The 27,766-nt window shown below is 40.9% G+C and overlaps 2 protein-coding genes across 2 annotated transcripts in view; one reads left to right on the top strand and one right to left on the bottom strand.

Annotated features, from left to right (window-relative positions):
* Positions 1–22,132, bottom strand: part of LOC126418457 (homeobox protein PKNOX1-like) — a 714,504-nt gene extending 692,372 nt beyond the window's left edge. Inside the window, exon 1 of the mRNA XM_050085224.1 lies at positions 21,300–22,132. The gene's annotated coding sequence lies outside the window, so the exon portion shown is untranslated. The remainder of the gene's footprint in view (positions 1–21,299) is intronic.
* Positions 22,133–22,240: 108 nt separating this feature from the next.
* Positions 22,241–27,766, top strand: part of LOC126418455 (platelet-activating factor acetylhydrolase IB subunit alpha1) — a 76,403-nt gene continuing 70,877 nt past the window's right edge. Inside the window, exons 1-2 of the mRNA XM_050085221.1 lie at positions 22,241–22,555; positions 22,699–22,905. Of these exons, the coding sequence (XP_049941178.1) occupies positions 22,490–22,555; positions 22,699–22,905 (273 nt within the window). The 5' untranslated portion in view covers positions 22,241–22,489. The remainder of the gene's footprint in view (positions 22,556–22,698; positions 22,906–27,766) is intronic.

Genomic DNA, 27,766 nt, shown 5'->3' with positions numbered 1-27,766 from the left:
AAAACATTATTGAAAGACATGAGGGAGTAGGTAGGATGTGATGGGAGACATAAAACTGAAAGACGTTAAGTGGAAACCAGGGCCCCGGGAGTAAGGCATTTTCTTATAATTATTGAGACCCTTGGGAGAGCTAACCATGTCAAATAATTCTGTTAGAGACACGAAACAGCTTAGAAGAGCAGCTGAACGGTATGGACAGTATCTTTGACAGAGATTATAAGATGAACTGCAACAAAAGTAGAACCAGAAGGATACATGGCAGCGCTGTAGGTTCTCGTTCATCAGTGCAATTCGCCCACTAAATTTAGCAGCGATACACGTTTCTAGAATATAAAATGTAGACTGGCAATGGAAACATGGGTAGATCACTTGACTAATGAGGAGGTATTGAATAGAATTTGGAGGAGTTTGTGGCACGACTTGACTAGAAGAACGGATCAGTTGTTAGGACATATTCTGAGGCATCAAGGGATCATCAATTTAGCACTGGAGGGCAGCGCGGAGGGTAAAAATCGTAGAGGGAGACCAAGAGATGAATACACTAAACAGATTCAGAAGGATGTAGGCTGCAGTAGGTACTGGGAGATGAAGAAGCTTGCACAGGATAGAGTAGCATGGAGAGCTGCATCAAACCAGTCTCAGGACTGAAGACCACAACAACAAAAACAACAAGTTTCTAATTAATTTCTCCTCCACCCCGCCCCCCCCCCCCCCCCCCCCAAAAAAAGGGAAAAAAGTTTACTGTACGCTGAATTTTACATCTTGTAAAACAAGGAGGATATAAGGTGAACATCAACAAAAGCAAAACGAGGATAATGGAATGTAGTCAAATTAAATCAGGTGACGCTGAGGGAATTAGATTAGGAAATGAGACACTTCAAGTAGTAAAGGAGTTTTGCTATTTAGGGAGCAAAATAACTGATGATGGTCGAAGTAGAGTGGATATAAAATGTAGACTGGCAATGGGAAGGAAAGCGTTTCTGAAGAAGAGAAATTTGTTAACATCGAGTATAGATTTAAGTGTCAGGAAGTCGTTTCTGAAACTATTTGTATGGAGTGTAGCCATGTATGGAAGTGAAACATGGACGATAACTAGTTTGGACAAGAAGAGAATAGAAGCTTTCGAAATGTGGTGCTACAGAAGAATGCTGAAGATAAGGTGGGTAGATCACGTAACTAATGAGGATGCATTGAATAGAATTGGGGAGAAGAGAAGTTTGTGGCACAACTTGACTAGAAGAAGGGATCGGTTGGTAGGACATGTTTTGAGGCATCAAGGGATCACCAATTTAGTATTGGAGGGCAGCGTGGAGGGTAAAAATCGTAGAGGGAGACCAAGAGATGAATACACTACGCAGATTCAGAAGGATGTAGGTTGCAGTAGGTACTGGGAGATGAAGAAGCTTGCACAGGATAGAGTAGCATGGAGAGCTGCATCAAACCAGTCTCAGGACTGAAGACCACAACAACAACAACAACAACAACAACAAAACACTACTGCCGATTTCTTTCCCTCTCCTTTCTCGAGTGAACTACAGCCTGATTACAACTACTTATTTGACACAACGCATCTTGAAACCGAGTTCTTCCAGTCAAAGCTACCAACGCCACACGGAAACAGCCTTGACACTTTCTGCGTGCAAAAATAGAGCGTAAGTTTGCTTGCTCGCGGCACTGCAGTATGCTTGTCCCGCGTGCATTGATGGCGCGAGTACACGCAGCTACTGCACGCAAAACAAGCGACATTTGACAGTGGAAACGTTGAACCCTGCCCGCGGGCTATTTGAGTATCACTGATTGTGGCGAACAACAGCGCTTTCTGCCCTCTTTGACTGAACCTTAACCGATGGGCACCTAGCAACCCATGCGCCCTAAACCAGTACAATGCAATTCTCAAAAAAACTCGACTGAAGATTAGAATATTTATGAGCACCCTTAAGTATGAAACATTTTGAATTTATCAGCACAGTCGCCGGTCGCTGAATGCGTGGTGTAGGGGCTTTGCGATCATGAAGGTTCGAAAGCCGCTAGTGGAAACTTTATTTAAATCTCATATTTATCAAACTAAAAAACAAATTCCACTGGGTGGATAATTTAAAACTGGTCCAGAAAATATCCCAGTGTGTGAGGATTATCTGAGTACACCTGACCCTTCAGTTTGCCCCACACGAAAAAATCACGTGGAAAGAGATCAGGCGACCGAGACGGTCAAGGAAATGCACTGCTCTGCTGGCTGTCCTCTCCACACCGAACACGGCTCTGTTTACACCAAACAAGACTCTGGCATTAATACGACTGACAAAGTATTTCGAGCATACGCATTTCAATAACAACAGGTATCTTCAAGCAGAACAGATCGATGCCTTATTTGTTTACAGATTTGGGAATAGAAAATGCTTACGCTTTTTGTGAATAATACTAAAAAACAAGATTTAAGTATTTTTACTTGTGAATTCCGTAAATTCTACAGTTCTCGGTAGACATTTTAACAACGTTCAGCTGAACTAATGTGGATCAAGCCAACCATATTATTCAATTGGTACAACGTAGTCCTTCGACTAAGCGTGCCTTGCGTATCGCCGATATTATTCAATCTGTAAATTAAGCAAACTGTCAAGGAAAGACAATTATATTTCTGGGATAAAACTAAAATCTGCCGATGGCGTTCTAATTCTGTCAGAGACGACGAAGGATTAGAAAGCGCTGCTGAACGAAACAGTTTCTTGAAAAGACGTTAAAAGGGGGGAAATCAGCCAAAGTAAACCGAGAGTAATGGAATATAGTCGAATTGAATCAGGTGATAATGGGAGAATTATATTACGAACTAAGACATTAAAATCAATCATGGAGTTTTGCTATTTGGGTGGCAAAATAAATGACGATCGCCGAAATAGAAAGGATAAAAATTCAGAATGGAAATAGCAAGGAATATGAATTTAAATGTTGGGAAGTCTTTTCTGAAAATATTTGTTTAGCGTCTAAGAATGATACCCAGTACAGACAAGGTACTTTTGACATCTGTGCTACAGAGGTGAGTTGAGATCAGAAGGATAGAACGTATAACTAATAAAGGGATACTGAAACGAATACGGGAAAAAGTAAACTATTGCACAACTTGACTAAATGAAAGTACCGGTTGATAGGACAGATGCTCAGGCATCAAGGTTCAAGTGGTTCAAACGGCTCTGAACACTATGGGACTTAACATATGAGGTCATCAGTCCCCTAGACTTAGAACTACTTCAACCTAACTAACCTAAGGACTTCACACACATCCATGCCCGGGGCAGGATTCGAACCTGCGACCGTAGCAGTAGCGCGGTTCCGGACTGAAGTGCCTAGAATAGCTCGGCCACAGCGGCCGGCAGGCATCAAGAATGCGCGCGCGCGATGATTCACACCGACCTAGTTTTGTTGACAGGTTATTGCTTACCGTGCATAGCTGATGTAACGAAAATGCAAATTATTGTGGAACCACTTTGAGCACCTCTTCTCTGTTAATGTGTGTGATAGGCTACGTGTTAAATGAATCTATTGTCTTGCTGAAACGTCTCGCAGGTACCACGTACTGAGACTTTCTTCAAAATTAGTTGTCACTGTTACTCTACGAGGTTTTCGCTACAAGACGTCCAAGGTCTTTCACTATGACGGGCTCCCATACATACTGCTAATCATATAACAACGCTCTAACTTTTCCCTCACCGATGGATGGGATGTGTTAGACAAGTCACCTTCAGTGTCCTCCGACGTCACCATACCGCACTCCATTACGTTTTTTAACGGCAAACGCAAGAGATGAATTTGTTGCTCGCATTATGAAACTAGCTACGACCGTTAAATTTCACCAAGACGACCTTAGAAGAGCTATGCGAACTGTTGCAAAAAGATAAAACATTTGTTGAAGCTGATTTTTTTTCTGACAATTGAAAAGAAGCCGATAATTTATTTACGTGTTTTTGCATCAATCAGTGGTTTTAGTAAGTTATTTTCCACTTCTGATCATTTTTGTGTGTTTCATTTTGCGTATAATATTTGAAGTAACTCTACACCCAGTAACAACTAAATATTAGTTCACATTAACTCGCTATCGTCTACACTGTTGCCTTTTAAAATACGTCTCACTCCTCCTTAAACACATCTTTTGCTAACCTGTTGCGTAATTAATGCAATTTAATTCACGATTACTATAATTTGGATTGTCGTCTGAAGACGAGTCTAGGATCGAAAAACGCTGCGATATCAAGAAAATATAAAACAATCGGTAATAAAATCGTTTATATAAAGTGACCACAACCAGTTGAAAAACCATCGATCATGTTTCTAAATCGCGGCAGGAACGCTGTTACCAACACGTGCGTCAACAATAAAAGCTGGCGAAATTGTTGTTACACCTGTCATTGATAATCCAAATGTCATCCTGTGTTTAGAGCGCATCTAGCAAGAAAACATAATATTATCAGAATATACTATCTAATCGAAAGTATATGCACACCTATCACTGGGCATTAATAATGGATGTGTCCACTCTTCGGCCTTATGATGGCTTGAACTTCGCTAGGACTCTTTCAATGAGGTACCTGAATGGCAGTGGCGAAATGGAAGCCCATTCTTTCTAAGAGCCTAAACCAGGGAAGCTACTGATGCGACACTGGGGTCTGGAGTGAAGCCGACGTTCTAACACATCGCAAAGGTTTTTCCACGGGATTGACGTAGGGCCATTCCATTTCGGAAACGTTACTGTCCGCAAACCATTGCCTCACAGATGCTGCTTCATGAAAGACTTCCGCATTTAGCGTTTGCTTAAGCGCAGTGAGGAGACCACACCCCAGTCACAAAAAAACACCACCATACCCTAACACCAACCACCACCTCTGTCCTTCGCTAGTGACACTACAAATGATGGTAGATAACACTGTCCAAGCATTCGCCGAAGCCAAACCCTTCCATCGGGTTGCCACGGAGTACAGCGTTATTCATCAGTCCTTGTCATTATTTCATCCTCATCACCGGCACGCGCGTCGCCCAATGTGGCGTCGACACTCGCACTCGGCGGCCGAACTTCCCCAAATGGTGCCTCCCGGCCAGCAATGCCAGACGATCATTTCATTTCCGAATTACTCATTTCCAATCATCCACTGTCCAACCGCGTCGCTCTTAACACTACCTCAAACGTCGCTTACTACTGACTACAGAAATATGTGGCTCCTCATAGGAGCTGCTGAACAATTGTGCCCCATTCTTCTTCCAGCTCCCGACGCACAGTCATTGTGCTAGCTGGACTACTGGTGGTACTTTGGAACTCACGGGCGATTACTTCCGCTGGTTTCATGCGACTTTTTATAACCACCCTTGACAATGCTCGTCCGTTCCTTTCTGTCAGTATGTCTGCCTGGTCTTGGTTGAGCTATGGTCGATATTTCGCGTCTCCATTTCACAATCACTTCACCAACAGTGGATTTGGGCAGTTTTAGAAGAGTTGAATGTCCCTGATGGATTTGTTTCTCAGGTGACATCACAATACCCATCGTCTACTTTTATACTGGCGGATCTCTTGTGCCAGCCAGTGCACAATTCCGCATTACATAGAGGTCTCCGGATACTTCCGATAAGGCAGTGTATTTGTTACTCATGACATAGGACACCACCAGGGCCATGCAGCTGACGCCAACGGTGTCTCATATTTCATAACAATTTCTATCATCATACACACGAGACACCTATATATTCTTAAAAACCAACATTCGTACCATTTTTTGCTAGTGTCGTCTAGCATCTTGTCTCATTCATGGTTCCATTCGTACAAGTGCCCTCCCCTCGTAGAAAATCTGTCCAGTCCCCACTCGTAGAAACAAAGTCACGCACCGCAAGATCAGAGACATAGTGAGTGCGTTCATCATTCTGAGGTTCGCTGTGTCCCAGGAGACAGCGTGAAGTTTTTATCTATTTGCTGATTCTCTGTGGCGATGTCAGTTCAGTAACAATCCTGAGGACGTGGTTAGGTTCTCTAACTCTCCGGTTTATTCTCTCTTCAACAGGCACTAGTTCCTCACCATCAACATCCTTGGTTTCTGGACGAGAGGAATTAAAACGAGGAAGTTTTGATGTATAGATACTAACCTATCTTTATTTGAGAGAAGCAGAGAAAATAAATTTTACGATACTGCACCGTAATTTGTTTTTGACTCTTATGGAGACAGGTTAAGCAATGTAAGCGAACAGAAAACTTTTCGTTAACTCACCTATACTGCCTTCTCCTTAATTTTTAGAATCAATTTTCACTCGGTAGCGGAATGTACGCCGCAAATAAACATCCTAGCAGATAAAATGTGTGTGCTAGCGGGGGACTCAAATCTTGGACCTTCTGGTTTTGGCAGCAACTGCTCTACCAAACTTCCTTACAAATATTGAACATGTTATTCACGGCACCCACGATGGCAAGTGACTCGGTGAGGACGGTAACCGTAATAAACTCTTCGCTTCTCACAGTCTTCCTCTTCGTCCTTTGATGAAAAATTGAAACTCGGGCAGCAGCTGCAAGCGAAACTAATCGCATTACCACGTTTTGAAAATATTGTAATCTAGTCATGTACTTTATATTCTAAAATTTTTAAAAATGTGTTTATTGTTTCAATGAGTTCATATGCCAGATAGCGTAATTGTTTTAAATTTTTCACCCAAACTTTACCCGAAAACTTAAGTCTTGGTAGTGAATATGACCTTTCGCAACAAATGTCATATTCGTATTTTCAGGTTCAAGAACCTCCTTTCACATCTATATATCTTTAAAAAGTATGTTGCTAATAAACGTCAACGAAAATTAACGAAATTTGCAATTTTTGAAGAATTGTTTTGAGGTGGTCTTGAAGTACCCCTGCCCTCTGTGTACACATTAAGGAAAAAGCGTTGATAGTGCTAAGGTTAAAGGGTTCTGAGCAAAGGAACAACATTAATCCAGGAACGATAAGTCAATCAACGTAACTCCACTGGCACAAAATAGGAAGGCAATGAAGCTAGTTCCTTCGAACTCACATCAATAATTGTGTTTACCATGGATTTTCCAAGTATACCGCTAGCATAAATTTGAAGCACTGAGTGACTGGATAAATGTGGCTCCATACACAGCATTCACTTCCTGAGAAAGAACAGGTCAATGCTCTGATAAAAAAAAAGGTTAAGATTACTGGTCTTTGACATTAGTATACTTGTCTATATTGTATCTTGACAACATTGAATAATTCATGAACTAAATGGGGTTCAGCATAAAAGTCTAAACACGACGAAACTAGCTGACGTAGACATCCTCCCGTCAGAAAAGACGAACGAGGCCACCAATTGTAAAATCAGCACAGGAGAAATACATTACCAATAATATCTTAGGCCACTAATGAGATTCCTGAGAGCTTCTCCCACATGTACGCACATACACTGTGTGCCTGGAGGACTGCTCTATGTTCAGGAATACGGCAGGAACGCTCATTTGAAGCAGAAAAATTTCATATGGACATGTTTCCGAGATCGAACACATTAAATGTCACGTTTGTACGGTTTTCTTGACCAACTTGAAAACCGTGGCCTCTAGCGGAAACGGGAGACCGACACGAGTACTGAAATCCTCGCGCGACGTGCATGCGCTGTACTTGCGAAGTTTCTGTAGGCCAATTTGAGGTAGTTCGACTTGATAGACAACAAGTGTCCTACATCAAATTGTTGATCTCGATTTCCTCTACATTACCGCGGTACATGGTAAACAATGAAAAAGTAAATAATAATACAAAATTAAATGTGTCGTATCTCGGAAACCATTCGGAATAGTGCTAATGTCCGCACGGAGTTTTTTGCTTCACGTGATCGTTCCCATCATGTCCCTGAATAATGACAAATCCTTCTGGGACACCCTGCATTATGACAAATAACAACAGCACGACACAACTTCCCGTATATAAACTAAAACTGAGACGATTTTTGTAATATAAATTTGAACCGCAGCGCGTCCGGAGGCCTATTAACGGCACGGAGGCCGACAGTTATGAGTACAGCGCTCCAATATGTGATGTCTGGAGTAGGTGTGGCGGTTACCGCTAAAACAACCGGTTTTCAGTTACACCGGTGCTTTTCATCTCTAATTTAACCTGCTTGCCAAAAGCGCTCAAATAACCATTTTCTGAAATATCTGATTTCCGGTTTTTTATTACTATTACTTCTAGCGATGAACATGGACTTCGAACGGAGATTGAGAAATTCAAATGGGGGTGAAGATCACGATCGATATGTGGTTGAGGCTGTGGCAGAAATTGGTTCAAAAATGGTTCAAATGGCTCTGAGCACTATGGGACTTAACATCTATGGTCATCAGTCCCCTAGAACTTAGAACTACTTAATTCTAACTAACCTAAGGACATCACACAACACCCAGTCATCACGAGGCAGAGAAAATCCCTGACCCCGCCGGGAATCGAACCCGGGAACCAGGGCGTGGGAAGCGAGAACGCTACCCCACGACCACGAGCTGCGGACAAGAAATTGGTCTTCCTGTCTTCAGCAAAGATTGCGTAGGTGAAGAACATGAGCGCGACGACAGCGAGAGCAAAAGAAGTTGACGACTTCCTTGCAACGTCACTTTTGGATGGTATCAATTTTTCATCCAGAAGCAACCGCAGAATTAAGGTTTCAGCTATTATCCCACGTTTGTAGCACATCACCTTTCAAGAATGTTTCCTTCTTGTACGATGTCGCAAGTTTCTTGTCCTCCCATTTTTAAACTGAGCATTGTACTTCACTGCTACCGCATTTCGTAAAATACTTCCACAAACTAACGATTGTTCTAATCTGGAATACAACTGATGTCCTAGGACGACAGAGGCAAACTACCGTGTGGGCCACATGGGGGCAAAGTCTCGCATACAGCCCGCCCGTACACGCGTACCGTCTAGTTGTCCATGCCGCACACCACCATGTGGATTATTATCTCTGCAGCGCTGTACCAATTCTTATGTCAAGTGCTTGTAGTTAGTTTCTACATGTAGACGTAATTATTAAAATAGTGCTGATTGCTTTTCCCAGTTTCTATAATATTCCAAAGCAACGGAAATTTTACGAATAAACATTACTCTTATTAAAATGAGATTATTCAAAAAATTTTTAGCACTGCTGGTATGGTAAATTTATATGCTGATTTTTACCCGGTTATTAGTAAAAAAAATTTGAAGAAAAACTTGTTCTAAGAGAGACCAAACAAATACCGAAAAAGTCCTAGTGTAAAGTGCACTGCTATAGGAAAACCCGCAGTGTAGGCACGGCGCCCATCGAAGTGGCAAGGCCGGCCGTTGTGACCGAGCGGTTCTAGGCACTTCAGTCCGAAACAGCGCTGCTGCTACGGTCGCAGGTTCAAATCCTGCCTCGGGCATGGATGAATGTGGTGTCCTTAGGTTAACTAGGTTGAAGTAGGTCTAAGTATAGGGGACTGATGACCTCAGATGTTAAGTTCCATAGTGCTCAGAGCCATTTGAACCATTTGGAGTGGCAAGTAGCGTGGTGCACACGACATACATATTTGTAAATTCGCTCGTATCTATCCGCGGATTTGTCAAACTAGCCCATACACGATCCAACATATCCGTAAATTTAGCCTTACGTTTGAAGCAGACGTTGTTCGTTTATGTCGTGTATGCTGTATTTTGACACGAGTGTTAATAGCTACTAATGTAGATAAAGCTTTTCCAGCATTTCATAAAATGCATTTTAACCATCAGCCTCATTAGTCATCCAACCGTTATTAACCATTATGGTGCTTAATAAGCGAAACCGACACATGACTAATGGGACAATAAATAGCTGATGGTTAAAATCCATTTTATAAAATACTTTACGGCAGTTGGACCCCGCCTTATGGAAATATTAACATTTCCTGCATTGAAACTTCCTGGCAGATTAAAACTGTGTGCCGGACCGAGACTCGAACTCGGGACCTTTGCCTTTCGCGGGCAAGTGCTTTACCAACTGAGCTACCCAAGCACGACTCACGCCCCGTCCTCACAGCTTTACTTCTGCCAGTACCTCGCCTCCTACCTTCCAAACTTTACAGAAGCTCTCCTGTGAACTTGCAGAACAAGCACTCCTGAAAGAAAGGATATTGCGGAGACATTGCTTAGCCACAGCCTGGGGGATGTTTCCAGAACGAGATTTTCACTCTGCAGAGGAGTGTGCGCTGATATGAAACTTCCTGGCAGATTAAAACTGTGTGCCGGACCGAGACTCGAACTCGGGACCTTTGCCTTTCGCGGGCATGTGCTCTACCAGCTCATATCAGCGCACACTCCGCTGCAGAGTGAGAATCTCATCCTGGAAACATCCCCCAGGCTGTGGCTTAGCCATGTCTCCGCAATATCCTTTCTTTCAGGAGTGCTAGTTCTGCAAGGTTCGCAGGAGAGCTTCTGTAAAGTTTGGAAGGTAGGAGACGAGGTACTGGCAGAAGTAAAGCTGTGAGGACGGGGCGTGAGTCGTGCTTGGGTAGCTCAGTTGGTAGAGCACTTGCCCGCGAAAGGCAAAGGTCCCCAGTTCGAGTCTCGGTCCGGCACTCAATTTTAATCTGCCAGGAAGTTTCATATCAGCGCACACTCCACTGCAGAGTGAAAATCTCATTCTGGATTTCCTGCATTGTCTCTGGTCCAGGGAATGGTTCAAAATGAGAGAGAAATACACACATGAAAACATGTTAAAGAAAATGTTACACTCGGAACCCGATGATTACACGAACTTTCTCCGAGCGGAAAGTGAAAATTTTAACAACTTGTTTAGCGTTACTTCGCCCTCACATCGAAAAAGAATACGAAAGTATGTGAAAATTTATTTTCTTCTGCTTAGTCCTCTAATGGACAGTCCGTTACAATACTACAGCGTGGGAACATGTAGCCTACATCATCCGAGGAAGGACCGGAAAACTTAAGATTTTTTAATTATTTTTTTTATTTTCAGTCAGTCAACATCTCTCTCAAATGCCGCTCTATGTTTGACAAACACGTCAAACAGTAAGGAACACGGTCACCTATTTACCAAACATAGTAAAGTTTGACAAAATGTCTGAAGTGCACGAGATCCTTAAACGAGTAAAGGCTCACCAGGGCGCGACGTTAACTGCGTCGTGTGGCATACCGCACCACCGCCAGATGAATGCAGTGTGTTCCACTTTTTGTCATGTGCCAGTTTCGAATGGTTGTGCGGTTCTCTCTGTATCTAGGAAAATGTGACAAAATTCTAAAGTTCAGTATTTATTTTCGTGTTTTTACGATCACAGCAGTGCTGAATGCGATAGCAGGAATGCTCAAAATAAGCTGAATGCGATAACAGGAATGCTCAAAATAAAAGTGCGGGAAAGAATTTCTAGTGAAGTGTCAGGCAGAGTCAGCAACTGGAATTCGTTTGTTTGTGGAAGAAAATGAAGATACGTAACTAAACAGAGCTGCGTACGGTGGCTTTCTGCAAATGTCTAAAAATCACCTCACGGATTTGCCGAATCCAATGTAATACCGGATCCTTTCGGGATATCGCTACATACATATTTTGTTCTGCAAAGACAATGCTCCACTTGGGCTAAGAAAGAAACTACAGAGCAGATTAATCAATTTCACAGCACTGTTTATACGTTGCTTGAGATCTCAATAGAGTGGGTTACATTGTGCTTCAGACATGACTCAGAAATAAACTATCATAAATCCGTATAAAGTTCTGAAGCAAACAAACAGCTTGGACTATCACATCAATTTTACTCATGTCAGAGTTTATTGAAATAACCAACACCCAGATCTTCGATGGAAGCAAACCATCTGCAACCGAAAACAGGTAGCAAGATGACTGGAATTATAAAATGTTGTTGCTGGTTTGGCACCTTGACGTACTTTCCTTCGGAGCTGTCAATATAGCCCGGTAGATTCCATACTTCTAACGATTAGCTGTATCTTCCAGAATTATTGATTTGGCACTGTTAAATATTCGGAATGCACGCTGCTGAGGTTCTATTGCCTTTGACGTGTCAGCCGCAATTCTTTGAATGGTCGTGTGTCACCAGAAAAAATAAAAGTAAAGCAGAATACAAATTCAAAACTTTGAGCATTTCAAAAGCTGACAAAGCGAACCCACCATAGGTCGCTATCTCTAACACAGTCGAAACTTCGTCTGGAGCCACGCGGTCTTAGACGCCTTGCCACGGTTCGCGCGGCTCCCCCTGTCGGAGGGAAGTTAGATTAAGTACAGGGCTATTACAAATGATTGAAGCGATTTCATAAATTCACTGTAGCTCCATTCATTGATATATGGTCACGACACACTACAGATACGTAGAAAAACTTAAAAGTTTTGTTCGGCTGAAGCCGCACTTCAGGTTTCTGCCGCCAGAGCGCTGGAGAGCGCAGTGAGACAAAATGGCGACAGGAGCCGAGAAAGCGTATGTCGTGCTTGAAATGCACTCACATCAGTCAGTCATAACAGTGCAACGACACTTCAGGACGAAGTTCAACAAAGATCCACCAACTGCTAACTCCATTCGGCGATGGTATGCGCAGTTTAAAGCTTCTGGAAATCAACGGGTCGGCCTGCAGTGAGCGAAGAAACGGTTGAACGCGTGCGGGCAAGTTCCACGCGTAGCCCGCGGAAGTCGACGAATAAAGCAAGCAGTGAGCTAAACGTACCACAGCCGACGGTTTGGAAAATCTTACGGAAAAGGCTAAAGCAGAAGCCTTACCGTTTACAATTGCTACAAGCCCTGACACCCGATGACAAAGTCAAACGCTTTGAATTTTCGGCGCGGATGCAACAGCTCATGGAAGAGGATGCGCTCAGCGCGAAATTTGTTTTCATTGATGAAGCAACATTTTTTTCTTAATGGTGAAGTGTTTAATCCTCCTCTACCAAGAAACGTGCCAGAATTGCGAGCTCGCATCAACGATGCTTTCGAACTCATTGATGGGGACATGCTGCGCCGAGTGTGGGAGGAACTTGATTATCGGCTTGATGTCTGCCGAATCACTAAAGGGGCACATATCGAACATTTGTGAATGCCTAAAAAAATGAGTTTTTGTATGCGTGTGCAAAGCATTGTGAAAATATCTCAAATAATAAAGTTATTGTAGAGCTGTGAAATCGCTTCAATCATTTGTAATAACCCTGTAGTGAGTAAGCCTAGCGACCGATGACCTCAGCAGTTTGGTCCGGTAGGACCTTACCACAAATTTAAAAATTTCGTTAAGGTAAAAATAAAGGGACACCTATTTTGATTAAGCGCCGACAGCCAATACTTAAAAATAAATAAATAAAATGACGGTCAAAGATTCAACACCACTACATCAGGCCACTTGCGCCAGACAGTAAGTCCACAGCGTAGTGGCTATAAGCACCGTTTCCAATTTTTGCGCCCTACGTTCGAATTAAATCTTTAGTTTCTTCTTTTGTCCAGAATGGATGCGACAGAAACATTTCTTGTGGCACAGGGAAATACAATGAAATTATCGACAAAAGAAATAAACATTTCAGTCTTATTAAAAATCGATTTCACCGTCACAATTTTTGTACAATTTACAGTAATTGAAAATGACACACAAACTCTTGTCTCTGAATTTTTGCTTCAAATTTTATGCTTATACTTCAAGACAACCAGTGCATTCCCCCAGAAAAAAATACTCAAAGCATAGAAATTCTGTGCACCAAGAGCAACGTTTAATGGCCCATGTACCACAATCATATTTCTTAGTAAACCAACCTCGTTAATGCTGCTAAATACCAAGACATATGGCGATAGTTTCGCGGCAAACAACCATGCGTATCGAAGCATTTTCTCGAAAGTTTGCAACTGATTATTGATATCAAGCCATGTATTTTAACTGCATCGCTTCTACTTGCGATTTCTGTTTGCTGTGCGATGGACAAAGGGCACCTGTCTAAAAAAAGCGAACGACGCAGGGCTGATAGAACGGCTTGTACTTTAGCGGAATTGATTTTAATGAAAACGTCTAAATTCCAATTTATCGACAAACAACCAACCGTACAAGGAAACTGACCTATACTATAATTTATGTATGTTATTTCCAATTATTGTGATAAAATCTAATTTTAATGAGAACTGAAATACTTCTTTACTCCATAATTCCACTGACTTCACGATGTCACAAAAATATGGAGTCGCATACTTCCGCAACAACAAAGGACAGAGAAAAAGAACAGAAGATTAGATTTGAAAACGAATCGCAAAAAAATGGGAATCTGCTATTAACCACTACGCTAACGCGCACCTATACTGATGAAGTAGCGTCGAAACATGTTAACAGTAGTTTCTCGAAAACTATTGGGTGTCGGCTCCTAAGCCAAAATGGGTGTGCCTTTATTTTCAACCTTCTTTCACCCTGCGAAGTTTCGTCTGTTGTCAGAGAAGGAGTTAAGGTGGAACTCCTTGTCAGTTAACATGAGTGGAATGTTTACGGAACAGTGGCACACAAAATTAGTGTCCACACATCCATGGATGAGATATGAGCGGAAAATGAGGACAGTAAAGCAGAAGCATAAATGCTTAACTCCGTTTTCAAAGGTTCCTTTACAAAGACAAATCCAGGAGCATTATTTCAATTTCGTTCTCGTACTACTGCAAAGATGAGTGAAACGGATATTAGCATCACTTTAAAACTGAAAGTTCGAGGTTCGATGGAATGCCTATCACATTATATACCGAATCTGCGACTGCCCGTGTTTTAACTATCATCTACAGTAGATCCCTCGAACAAAAAACCGTTCCCAGTAGTTGGAAGCAAGTACATATCACACTTGTCAACAACGATGGCGTAGCAAGACAGCCACGCCACTCGGAGGTAGCCGAAAGGCACGCGCTTAAACTCACGCAGGCTGGCGTGAGGTCTGAAACAGGATACGTAATGAATGCTATAAAGAAAAGTACGTAGCTGCTGGAATACTTAACTTTAATCCATCATTTGTATACATCGTTCTTGACGGTGTGGTATAAAGAATATAAACTGTAATGGCGCCTTGCTAGGTCGTAGCCATTAACTTAGCTGAAGGCTATTCTAACTATCTTCTCTGCAAATAAACGAGGCTTCGTCAGTGCTGCATCGCTAGCTAAGTCGTCCGTACAACTGGGGCTAGTGCTAGTAAGTCTCGCTAGACCTGCCGTGTGGCGGCGCTCGGTCTGCAATTACTGACAGTGGCGACATGCAGGTCCGACGTATACTACCGGACCGCGGCCGATTTAAAAGCTACCGCCTAGCAAGTGTGGTGTCTGGCGGTGACACCACATGATCCACAAAACTACAGTCCAGAATCTTTGACATCCATTTGTTGTAGAATCTTAGGACATATTCTGAGTTCAAATGTAATGACGTATCTCGAACAGAAAACAACCTACACGCTAATCAGGATGCGTCGCTAAACATCAATCATCATGTGAAACTCAACTTGGGCTTTTTTTTTCACACGACTGAAAAACCATGGATGTAGGCACACTGGTACATCTGATTCAGTAGCACAGCTACGCTTATTATCAAAAGTTGATCGCAATGGATACTAAGCAAAATCTGTGGTTGGATAGAGAACTTTCTGGTAGGGATGACACAGCATGTTCTCTTGGATGGAGAGTCATCGACAGATCTGTAAGTCCTCCAGCGACGTGTTCTGGGACCCTCGTTGTATATTGTTAACGAACTTGCAAAAAAATATTAATAGTAACCACATAGTTTTTGTAGATGATGCAGTTATATCTGTAATGAAACAGTGTCTAAAACAAAAAGCTGCACAAATATTCTGTCAGCTTTAATAAGATTTCAAAGTGATATACAGATCGACAACGTGCTTTAAACGGTCAGAAGTGTAAAATTTTGCACTTCACAATAACATAGGATTCAACCATCCTGAGAAAGGCCATTCACAAAGTATCGGGGCTTGAAATGATAACTCAGAGAATACTGCTGCCACGTTTCACTCCTGAAGGGTTCGTGAGGGGAAAAAAAAACTTCCCACATTCTATACATGAACGGAACAGCAAGATTAGCCGGTACAGTGGGAAGTATCCCTGCTATGCTGTTTACTGCGGTTTGCAGAACATCAGTATATTTGTGGGCGCAGAACGAATCGAGAAAGGAGGAAAGTAACGAAAATTTTGATATCGGAAGCAGGTGCATTTGACAACTACAGGATTACAATTATTGAAATATATGAAAAAACCTACGGCGTGCACACACTTTATTCAACATGTAAACGCTACTGCACATATTCGGATTTAGTTTATGACATATTCGAGACGTGTGCCATCATTGGGCGTGATGTGGCGCAGACGAATAGCGAAATTCTGCATGACTCGCTTAAGTATCCGATGCTGTCGATGACTTCCTGAATGGCTGTTTTCAGATCAGCAGTGGTTTTTGGGTTATTGCTGTACACCTAGTCTTTAATATAGCTCCACAAAAAGAAGTCGCATGTGTTCAGATCAGAAGAATATGGCAGCCAATCGAGGCCCATGCCAGTGGCCACTGGATACTTCAGAGTCAGAATGTGGATGGGGCTGGTCTCTCCGTCTTGCATAAACCACATCTTGTCGAAATCAGGGTGACTTTGGATAATGGGGATGAAATCATCTTCCAAAACCTTCACGTACCGTTCGGTAGTCACTGTGCCATTAAGAAATATCGCAGCTATTATTCCGCAACTGGACACTGCACACGACACAAGTCACCCACTGAGGGTGAAGAGACATCTCGATTGCGATATGAGGATTCTCAGATCCCCAAATGCGACAATTTTGCTTACTGACGAACCCATCCAAATGAAAGTGGGCTTCGTCACTAAACCAAACCATATTCACATCCAAAATTCCTATCATGCCCCGCTGACAATGGTGCAGCTTGAATGTCATAACGAAAACCGTTCAGAAGTTATGAAGATTTAATTTTTTGTAGTTCAATAATTGCCATACTGTACGTTATTATGAAGAAATTCAAGAGTTTTACAGAAATATGCGAAAACTCGCAGATTAATTTGTAAGCGATATTTTTAGCTAAGTTTTTGAATCAACTAAACCAATTTTCCACTTTTTCACCAACAAAAACATATTGTCGATTGGCACTAAAAAGACACGACAGCAGGTGAAGACATTCAAAAAAGAGCACTTCTCTGAGCAAAAGTTAAACAGTTTTACGATAAAAGAAGACAGTCACAGCAAATTACTAAAGATCACCGACCAACCACTTAATCAACCTAGGTATGGTGACTAAAAGAAGTCGCTGCCTCAAGATCGCAAAGTCCCGGATTCGATTCCACGCCCGGTGGGCGATTTTCTTCGCGCCAGGACGAGTCTTTGCATTGTCCTAAACAATTTCATCTCAACTTCATTGACGCAAAAGTCAAATAGAAAGACTAGCACCAGGTGGCCGTACAACCACACACAGGGTCTCCCGGCCAGTAATACCATACGATCATTTGATTTCACTGATTATAAAGTTACAGAAATACTTTTGGGCGATGCTGCCAACTTGGTTGTCCCATGTGTAATGTGGATTTAAAAATGTGTCAATCTGAAGCTAAAAAACTCACAGGGGACCAAATGTCTTCTCGGTGAAAAAGCATTACTATGTACGGGCAACCTTCAGTACATGCTTTGTTTCACACCAACAGTGTGATCCTTTTAATGCGATTCCTATTGCCAACCTACCTCTACACGTCTTCCAATTCATGGCGTATGTTCAGTGAAATGAGGTCCGCCACCTTAGCTGAGTGGTCAGCGCGTCTGGCTGCCATACAGGGGGCTCGCGTTCGATTTCCAGCTGGTGACTGGGTGTTGTGTTGTCCTCATAATCATTTCGTCGTCATCGACACGCAAGTAGAACAGTAGGGCGTCAACTTTAAAGACATGCAACGCGGTGGTCTAACTTTCCCAAGAGGGGGACCCCCATCATCAGTGCCATACGATCATTTCATTGGTGTCAACACAGTACGAATTTTATTTATTCCACACTTCAACAAAATAAGAATATTCTGAAGAGAACGCACAACGTAATTCTTACATATCATTTAGTACGCCCGCTGCTCAGTAGTGTACCGGTAAACGCTATGTGGAGGGATGGAGACAAAGATTATTTATTTATTTATTTATTTATTTATTGTTCCGTGGGACCACATTTAGGAGAAGTCTCCATGGTCATGGAACGAGTCAATACATGAAATTATAACACGATTGTAGAAACACATAAAATGAAACAAGTCGTTAGTTTAAATAAAGAAAATCAAGAATGTAACACTGGAATTTGCTTAATTTTTTATCTCTTCCAGGAGCTCCTCGACAGAATAGAAGGAGTGAGCCATGAGGAAACTCTTCAGTTTAGACTTAAAAGTGTTTGGGCTACTGCTAAGAGTTTTGAGTTCTTGTGGTAGCTTATTGAAGATGGATGCAGCAGAATACTGCACTCCTTTCTGCACAAGAGTCAAGGAAGTGCATTCCACATGCAGATTTGATTTCTGCCTAGTATTAACTGAGTGAAAGCTGCTAACTCTTGGGAATAAGCTAATATTGCTAACAACAAACGACATTAAAGAAAATACATACTGTGAGGGCAATGTCAAAATTCCCAGACTATTGAATAGGGGTCGACAAGAGGTTTTCGAACTTACACCATACATAGCTCGAACAGCCCGTTTTTGAGCCAAAAATACCCTTTTTGAATCAGAAGAATTACCCCAAAAAATAATACCATATGACATAAGCGTATGAAAATATGCGAAGTATACTACTTTTCGTGTTGAAATGTCACTTATTTCAGATACTGTTCTAATGGTAAATAAAGCGGCATTTAGTTTCTGAACAAGATCCTGAACATGGGCTTTCCACAACAGCTTACTATCTATCCGTACGCCTAGGAACTTGAACTGTTCCGTCTCGCTTATAACATGCCCATTCTGTCTGATTAAAATGTCAGTTCTTGTTGAATTGTGGGTTAGAAACTGTAAAAACTGAGTCTTACTGTGATTTAGCATCAAATTATTTTCCACAACTCAACATGAAAACGAACCATGAGCTTATCTGTACATAACATAACGAATAACAAGAAAACAATGCAAAAACTTTGTAAGTATATACGGTTTCACCTTCCAAGAAAGCTACGAAAAACATCAAATTCCTTTAACTAATCTGCTTTATACTGCTTTGATATCCATCTTGTTTATACACGCTTTACAAAGTAACAGAACAGTACTTTTCCTGCAAGAATCTACCTATATTCTCGTTAAATCTGCATTATAATTTCTGAATACTATCTAGCTCCTATATAATTCTACCTAGCGCCACGCAAATTATTTTATGGAGTTATCACCACCGAGTGATAAATGCATTCTTTTATTGAAAACTGCGAGACATCTGAACTGACAATAAAAAAATATGAACTCGGTAGCTGTACGATTACACAATGATTTTTTTCTCCCTTGTCTACCATTTATTTATAGAAAACAAAACGTATGATCACACATGAGCTGGCAGAGAGCTGTGTCATCTCTGTGAAACGAAGTCGACGTACAGACACCGCAACTGTTTTGCAAGGCTTTTCCATTTAATTGTTTTTTTTTCTTTTTAACCTCATTGAGGTAAACTACGAAGAAACGTAATAGCTACGATGAAAGACGAGGAAAATTTTCCGTGGCCTTGTTATAAGGAACCATTCGAAAAATTGGGCTTGTCTGATAAAATATCGAAAAATATGAGGAATGAGAGAGGCGCGCGTATGAAGATGCGGAACATTTTAGACGTTCCCATCAGAACAACAACTCTGTAACATACAAACAAAGCGGGAAACTTGAAAACTGTAATTATCATTGGGTAACTTATGTATAAAATCTAAACATTTGGTTTAAAGTGTTTTCGGGTAAACCCTTTCGTCGACTAGTTGCTCAACCGGGTGAGTCTTCCTCATATTATATTACTATAAACTACAAGAATAAGTAACAATTTGTAATTATTCTTTTACGGCAAGGAATATTTCATACACCACTGATAACGACTTTTAACTCAGCGTTAGCCAACAATAAAAGCAAGAAACACAATTTTTACCTGTTACTCATAAAATAATTATGCTGTTTTTGTTTTTAATAGCAGTATTAATTATGACTGAACAAATGGTTATTTATGTATTATATACGAAAAGCGTAACATTGTGGATATTCTACAGAATCTTGTAGAACATCAATAGTATTCTATATTTCACTTATAATTATGAAACTGTACGAGCAAGATGCACGGAGGAAAGCTCGCACTCTCATTTATTATATATTTAGTAACTAGTGTCGAAAGATGATATAACACAGGAAGTAAGGCGATAAAACTATACCGATTTCCGATGATTAGCAGTCAGTGACTTAATTCTTTTCGCGTAAATAACACGACAGTGCCGATACGAACCACCATTCTATGACCGCTCAGAGTTTATAACGAATGACCCAACAAAAATCCCACAAAATCTACACCGATGTCCATGTCTACTACAGAACATGGAAATAATTACTGCTATTAAGATAAAAGTAGGATGCAACCTAAGAGTGCGCGTTGATTCAGTTGCGGTTTGCAGGAAGAGTTGTCGCCGTTTCGGCGTACCTTCATTTTATTTGGCCTTCAGCAATATAACACTATTTATCCACGGGCGATCAACACTGCCTCTCCGCTCTTCTTCATTTCTATAATCTTACTGCTGGTTTTTCTTACCCATACGTACTAGTGTGCACATCTATTACAACAGTAGTAATCATATTAGTTACATGTAACATTCGTATCCGTCATAAACAAGTCCTTGTTTTTGTCCCCGTTCGAGAAGGCCGTACGCACAGCCTGAGGTTTGAAAGTGTGTGGAAAACAATACAAGACAAAGTTGTATTTACAGAATTAATAACGCAAAAAATAAGTGCATCTTCACAACTAAATATATTCCCATGAAAGACAATGCTAAAGGAGTACCCCCATCGTCAGCCACAAAATTTGGCCAAGGAAAGTAATGTTTTGGTCAGATGAAGTGAAAATAATGAATCTTTAACAGACATAATGAGATGAAACTCACTCCGCTGCAGAGTGAAAATCTCATTCTGGAGACATAATAAGAATTCAATAACTTTTTTTAACAAATGAAAATTCATATTTCTTTCCCAAAACAAAAATGATGATTTAATCTGAATATGTAGAGAACTACTATTTTTATGAGTTTTGTTTGTTTAAGTTATCAGATGATAATTCTGTATTCTATATCACAAACAATGTTTATAAAATAAGAATGACAACAAACCTTTCAATGTCCAGTTGCAGTCACTGATGGTAGACGCATCCGAAAATCCCGCCTCGGAATGATTGACGGACGTCAACAAGAAGCACAACAATAACACACGTCAACGCGCAGTCACGCTATAAATACACCACAGCCGGCGCCTTTCGCATGTCAGTACACAGCTTCCAGTCCGCCAAGGCTAAATACCAAACTACAAATAATGTTCGCTCTTTATTTCACTTTTTCTGATGCAGCGTATACTGCTACAGTTACGAGAAGATAAGCTCCCGGGTCTGCAGTACATGCAACTACCGCAGCGAAGCTACGTGGGTGGGTTATTTTTCAAAAATTGCTCGCTGTGCTAAACAACACTACCGACAGTTGAGTGGCAGCTTACCTAGGTGTCACTCTTCGTCATTAATGGCGGTCGTCTCCTCCCAATCTCCTCCGCTGCGCCGCTCTTGTTATGCTGGGGTATTCGGAAATGAGACGGCTTTCACTAGCGCTTACAAAACAGACCGTTTAAATAATAAACTTGATTTTGTAATCGTAACTCGTTTAGAATTATGATAATATATGTCAGTTTATACCAAAAAGGTGCGTATAACATGAATTTTAAACATTTCTCTTGTTTCAGTTCCGACAGTCTCCGTAAGGCTCACATTGAAGGTCGTCCCCTCTTCAATAACTGTCGGTGAGACAGAGCTGAATTGTCTTTAAAAATAGAACTATCCCTGCAAAAACGTGAAAAATTTAAGCGTGACCTTCACACACGCTTTATGTATCCAGCTCATTCGAAAGCAGAACGTAAAATACGCGGAAATTCATGAAATCCGAGAGACACCATAATAATATTTGGCTACGCCCACTATGACGTAGGGTGCGGAGCTACACATGTTCCGGTCCACACACTGCATTCCTTGACGTAACTCACAGCCTACTATATTTTAGGTTATGTCTTCATTTGTTCAACAACGAAGTTGTTCCATTAACATCGTTACATTTGCGTACATTACTATCAACTACAAGAATATGTGACAATTTGTAATTATTCTTTTACGGCAAGGAATATTTCATACACCATTGATAAGACTTTTAATTCAGCGTTGCCAACTGAGAATCCAACATCTTTGGTTAGGAGTACTTGTTTGGGTGCTGCAAGTTCAAAATAACGAAGTATTGAAGTTAGTGGCTGTGAAATAAGTGACAAAATGAGTCGTGCAGCACAAGCAGTGCCTGCGGAAGATATAAACGGAGACGGCAGATGGTTGAGTATGGTAAATAGATCATTTAAGTAGAACCGGCCTAGGTGTTGTATATTGGTTATGTTCCTGTGTGTCAGTAATTATTACATCTGTCATATTATTGTAGTCTGGTTGAGATCCTATTGTGTAAGATCGTTTTTGTTGCGATCTTTCAGCATAATAGGTTCCTCCTAGAGACCAAAGAAAAGGAACCTGAAGTAATATTCATCGGAGATTCAATTATACAAAACCTTGTCAACAGTGAGATGTGGATCAAAGACTTTATACCGCTGCATTCACTTAACTTCGGTATTGGAGGTGATCAAACACAGCATGTTTTGTGGCGGATTAAAAATGGAGAATTAGACCATGTTAGCCCTAAGGTAATCACTCTTTTTATCTTTGGCCCCGAATGGTTGTGTTGTCTACTGTGAGGATCTTGTAATGAAAATATTGTGTGTGTTCAAACACAATGTCAACAATAACAACATGACAGGAACTGTGAACATAATCATTAATGGTTTTGTCGCAGTTGTCAGTGTATTGTTAATAAAATAATCCAAAGAAGCCAAGGGGACATTGGTTCACATTCCTATCTGATAAGTACTGTTTGGTTTTAGTTTTACACCAGCCTGTACAACCCACTGCTGTTCTTAGAAGTGTGAAGAATGGTGAAGGTTCTGTGTAGGTTCAGTTGTTTCATTTCTGTGAATTACAAGGTCTGTACTAAGTCAATGGAACAATTTCAAGTCAGCATGCATATTCAGTTATCTAGGTATTCCCGCCAGCAAACTCATTCACACTTACAGAAGTGTCAAAGATAGCTATGGTAAACATGAAGAAAAAATAATGCAATTGAGGACCCTCTCGCTCTTGTCCAAATTTTTCGAGGGTCTGGAATACTTTCTGTGTGAGAAATTGTATAAAATCATGTTATCCACCATTCAAAATTTATGTGCATAAGTCCTTGGAAGAATGTGTCCTGTTTGCATGCAAAGTTGGCCCCTCCCCTCTTATGCAAGAATTCCTTATAAGTTGTGGAATTTTTATGATCAACATTTCTCTCAAAATTCTTTCTGGAGATGGTGAATGGTCACCTGACACACACACACGAATCAGAGATCAGCTGCTGACCATTGATGCTATCAACGTGGCAACTAATTAAGCCCTTAGTAATCACTATTGTGATTATTGTGTTATACAGTCACGTGTAAATTAATTACCAAATCATTGCGTCCCTCATGGACGTTGATGTTGGGGATGGGGGTGTTCATGTTATTATACCTTCAGACATCTTAAAAACTTGAAAATGTCAGACCAATTGCAAGTTAGGTTTCGTCACGATTGTAACTATGTCTGCAGAACGTGTTCTGTTACAGACAAAGATTGTCATGACAAATTTATTGCATTTGTCAACTCACAACAAAACTGGTATTCCAAGCTAATTTAGAAGACAGCTAAATAGCAATGTCTGCCAACTCACTCTTCATTCAAAAAAACACTGTAGAGAATGGTGAGACTGGTCGAAGCAGAAGAGTTGTATTTTCAAGTCCACTTAACCAAATTTTGCAACATTTTCCATCACCTGCGTTCCACATAATAGTGTAAAAATGTGCAAGGAAGTGTGTTTTTGTAGCAGTGTTAGATTCATTATCCTCCTTCACACCATAAGTATCTATTTTAGTTGTTATTGTATATATGTAACTGCATAAAATGGAAGTGTTTCTGACTTGAAGTTCATTTTGTAACACCAGAAGGAAAAAATCATTAATTTGTATCTACTTATTTGTACTTTAATCATTTGGCATAACAGTATCAGAAGAGTCTGATATATTACAGAAATAATATATATAATAATATAAATAATCAATTATTGATAATAGAATGTAAACAGATAGATAATAACTCTACTCACCATGCGGCAGGGGTGTGTGTGTGTGTGTGTGTGTGTGTGTGTGTGTGTGTGTGTGTGTGTGTGTGTGTGTGTGTGTGTGCTGCTTGGCGAGTAGAAATAATATATTATACACATGTAAAAGTATACAAACTAGGATAGGATTAAGCAAGGATGGGTCAGGAAGCTGGACATGGCCTTATAATTGGAACCATCCTAGCATTCATCTTAGCAGTGTGGGAAAACAATGGAAACTCAAGACAAGGTTAGCCATAGAGGGGATGAGCCCCACTCCTTGCTAATTTGAGTCTGTTGTATTAACAGTGCATTAGCCATCTCGTCTGATATATTATTTGAAAATAAAACCACATGTATCTAGTCTACAAGAATGTTAAATCATGTGCAATAAGTATAATCATTGGTATAAACTTTGTTATATTGCACTTCAGAAAAGTATAAACAGACTAACACCTACCAAAGCTGTGTATCTGCCACAGCTATTCTTGCACCTGATTCCCTTCTCTGAAGTTGTATATTGCACTGCATCTGAAACAGAGAAAACAGGAAACTGACTGCAGAAATAGTCTTCTGCAAAGACATTCAAAGGAAATCTATCAACAGATTAAAAAGTGCTCAACAAAAATGGGGGCCTTGTATTTCTGTAATCTATTCACTTACACTGTAGAAACCTTTCTTGAAAAGAAATGTTTGTAACTCTGCTCTTAAAGCAAATCTCTTCTCCAACTGCTTTATGTATGGTGCCTGTGCATTGTAAAGAATGACACCAAAGTGGCTCATGTTTTTGAATAAGAGTTGTTCTGTATGGAGGGACCCACAGTTCAAAGTGTTAGAACTGTAGTAATTGCTATAAGTGTGCAGGTCTCCTAGTTTACCTTCTGTCACCAACACACATGTATAATAAAAGTAAGCTATTCTAGCCCCTTCTTAGGGCCAAACTTTAGAAATGATTCTCAAAATAAAATGTGTGAACTTAGTTCCTGGGAGTGTTTTGTTGCCTGGGCTTTACATTTTGTTGTGATAAACATGCCTAAAAGTTTTGTACGTCATACTTACTTACTCCTTGGCGCTACAGCCCATGTAGGGCCTTGGCCTCTCTGATGATCACAGCCCATTCCTGATGATTTACTGTTCGTTTCCTCCATCTGATGACTACAATCTTTCTCAAATCATTTTCCACATCCTCCCGCCATCGTTTCCAGGGTCTCCCTTTGCTCCTTTTGCCACCTGGATTTCCTGTGTAAATCTTTTTGACAGCTCTAGCCTCTGACATTCGCTCTACATGGCCCAGCCATCTCAATCTGTTAGAGTTAATTTCAGTCACCAAGTCAGGATTTCTATACAGTTCTTCCAGTTCCTTGTTTCTCCTTATCTACCATTGCCCCGCCTCATACAGGGCTCCAAAAATCTTTCTTAAGACTTTCCTCTCCCATCTTCTCAAGAGCTCTTCTTCTGCTACAGTCATTGCCCATGTTTCTGAGCCATACATTACCACTGGTCTTATAACTGTTCAGTAGACAGTCACCTTGGATTTTCTGCTTAGGCTATGTGACTGAAGGATCTTGATTACTCTAAGTCCCAACTGTTCTGCCTCCTTTTCCAGTCCGTCAGATCCTTCTTCCATTTCATTCAAGCTTCTAGACAGCGTACCCACATCATCGGCATAAGCTAGATTTTAGTGCATACGGTTAAACAGAGTGCCACCTTGGTTTTCAATCTCCGTCCTTCGCATCACTCTCTCCAACACGATGTTGAAGAGTAGCGTGGATACTACATCACCCTGTCTTAACCCTTGGTTGACCTCAGATTCTTTAGAAAGTTTTCCTTCTACTCTTACCTGGCATTTTATGCTGGCGAGAGTCATTTGTACCAGACTGATAAGTTTACTTGGGAATTCCATCTTCATTAAGGTGTCATATAGTTTTTTCCTTTTAACACTATCATAGGCGTGTTTAAAGTCTACAAAAAGCTGGTGTACAACCACATTCTATTCACAACACTTTTCCATTATTTGCCTTATAATGAAGATCTGGTCAGTTGTTGATCTGCCCTGTCGAGAAACTGCACTGGTAGTCTCCGAGTATTTCTTCTGTAATTGGTGCAAGTCTCATAGCAATGACTTTGGCTAATACTTTGTACTCCACACTGACTAAAGCAATACTGCAATACAGTTTGCTTTGTCCTTCTTATGAATGTGGCATATAATGGCCATGGTCCACTGGTCTGGCATCTCTTCCTTTCCCATATTTCCACTATCAGCTGATGTACCAATCTTGTTACATGTTCACCTCCATGATCATCTATGCTGAAAAGTTGTCAATACCTGGAGCCTTATTATTCGTCAGGCTCTTAATTGCCTTCCTAACTTCCTCTTTTGTTGATATAGGTACAGGTCTTTCATCCTAACATTCTGCCACAGTTGGCCACCCTCTATTTCATTTTCTTCCAGAATTTCTCTTTTTGTAGTGACATTCAGCAGCTCACTGAAATAGTCAGCCCATCAGTCTAGAACCTGTTCTTCACCTCTTATAAAATTTCCTTCTTTATCTCTGCAGAATACCGTACGTGGTTGGAAGCCTTTCTTCAGTTCCTGAACTCTGTTGTAGAATTTTCTTACTTCTTGATCATTATTCTCTTCTTCTAGTTCCTAATCCATCTCCTTTCTAATTCTCATTTGTTTCTGCTGCAAATCCTATCTGCCTCTTTCCTTTTCTTCATGAATTCTTCTGTATTAGATCGTGTTGTTCTGTTAATAATTTTCTTCCTTGCCTCATTTCTCTCTTCCACTGTGTTTTTAAGATCTTCATCATACCATCCTGCCCTTTTCATCCATTCTTCTAAACCTAAAACTTATTCTTCAGCTTCTTGTAGAGCCTCTGTAATCATACTCCACTTCCCTTCAATGTTTTCCAGAGCTTGGCTTCGTTTAGCCTACACTTCTTCTGCAGTTTGGTGTCATACTTTTCTGATACTCCCTTCTCTTTCAATTTGAAAACATTGTATATTTGCGGAGCTTTTCTCTTCCCTCAGGATCTATAGATGGTTATGCATTATCTGTGTTTCACTCTTAACATAGTGATCCGAATAGCAGTCAGCCACCCTGCAGCTATCAACTTCAGCGATGTCAGACGCATGTCCCCTGTGTACCACATGGTCAATTCGATTACAAGTTGTGCCATCTGGCGAGTGCCATGTGGCTTTCCTTATGTTCTTTCTCTGGAGCCATGTACTCTTCACCATCCTTGCATTGCCCATGGCAAAGTCTGTAAGTCCTCATCCATTTCTATTCGACACCTCATGCAGACTCATTTTCTACTGTTTCTCTAAAGGCTTCT

Source organism: Schistocerca serialis, chromosome 9 (assembly GCF_023864345.2).
Source record: "Schistocerca serialis cubense isolate TAMUIC-IGC-003099 chromosome 9, iqSchSeri2.2, whole genome shotgun sequence".
NCBI classification, from domain to species: Eukaryota; Metazoa; Arthropoda; class Insecta; order Orthoptera; family Acrididae; genus Schistocerca; species Schistocerca serialis.
This window is presented reverse-complemented; position numbering and strand designations above follow the sequence as displayed.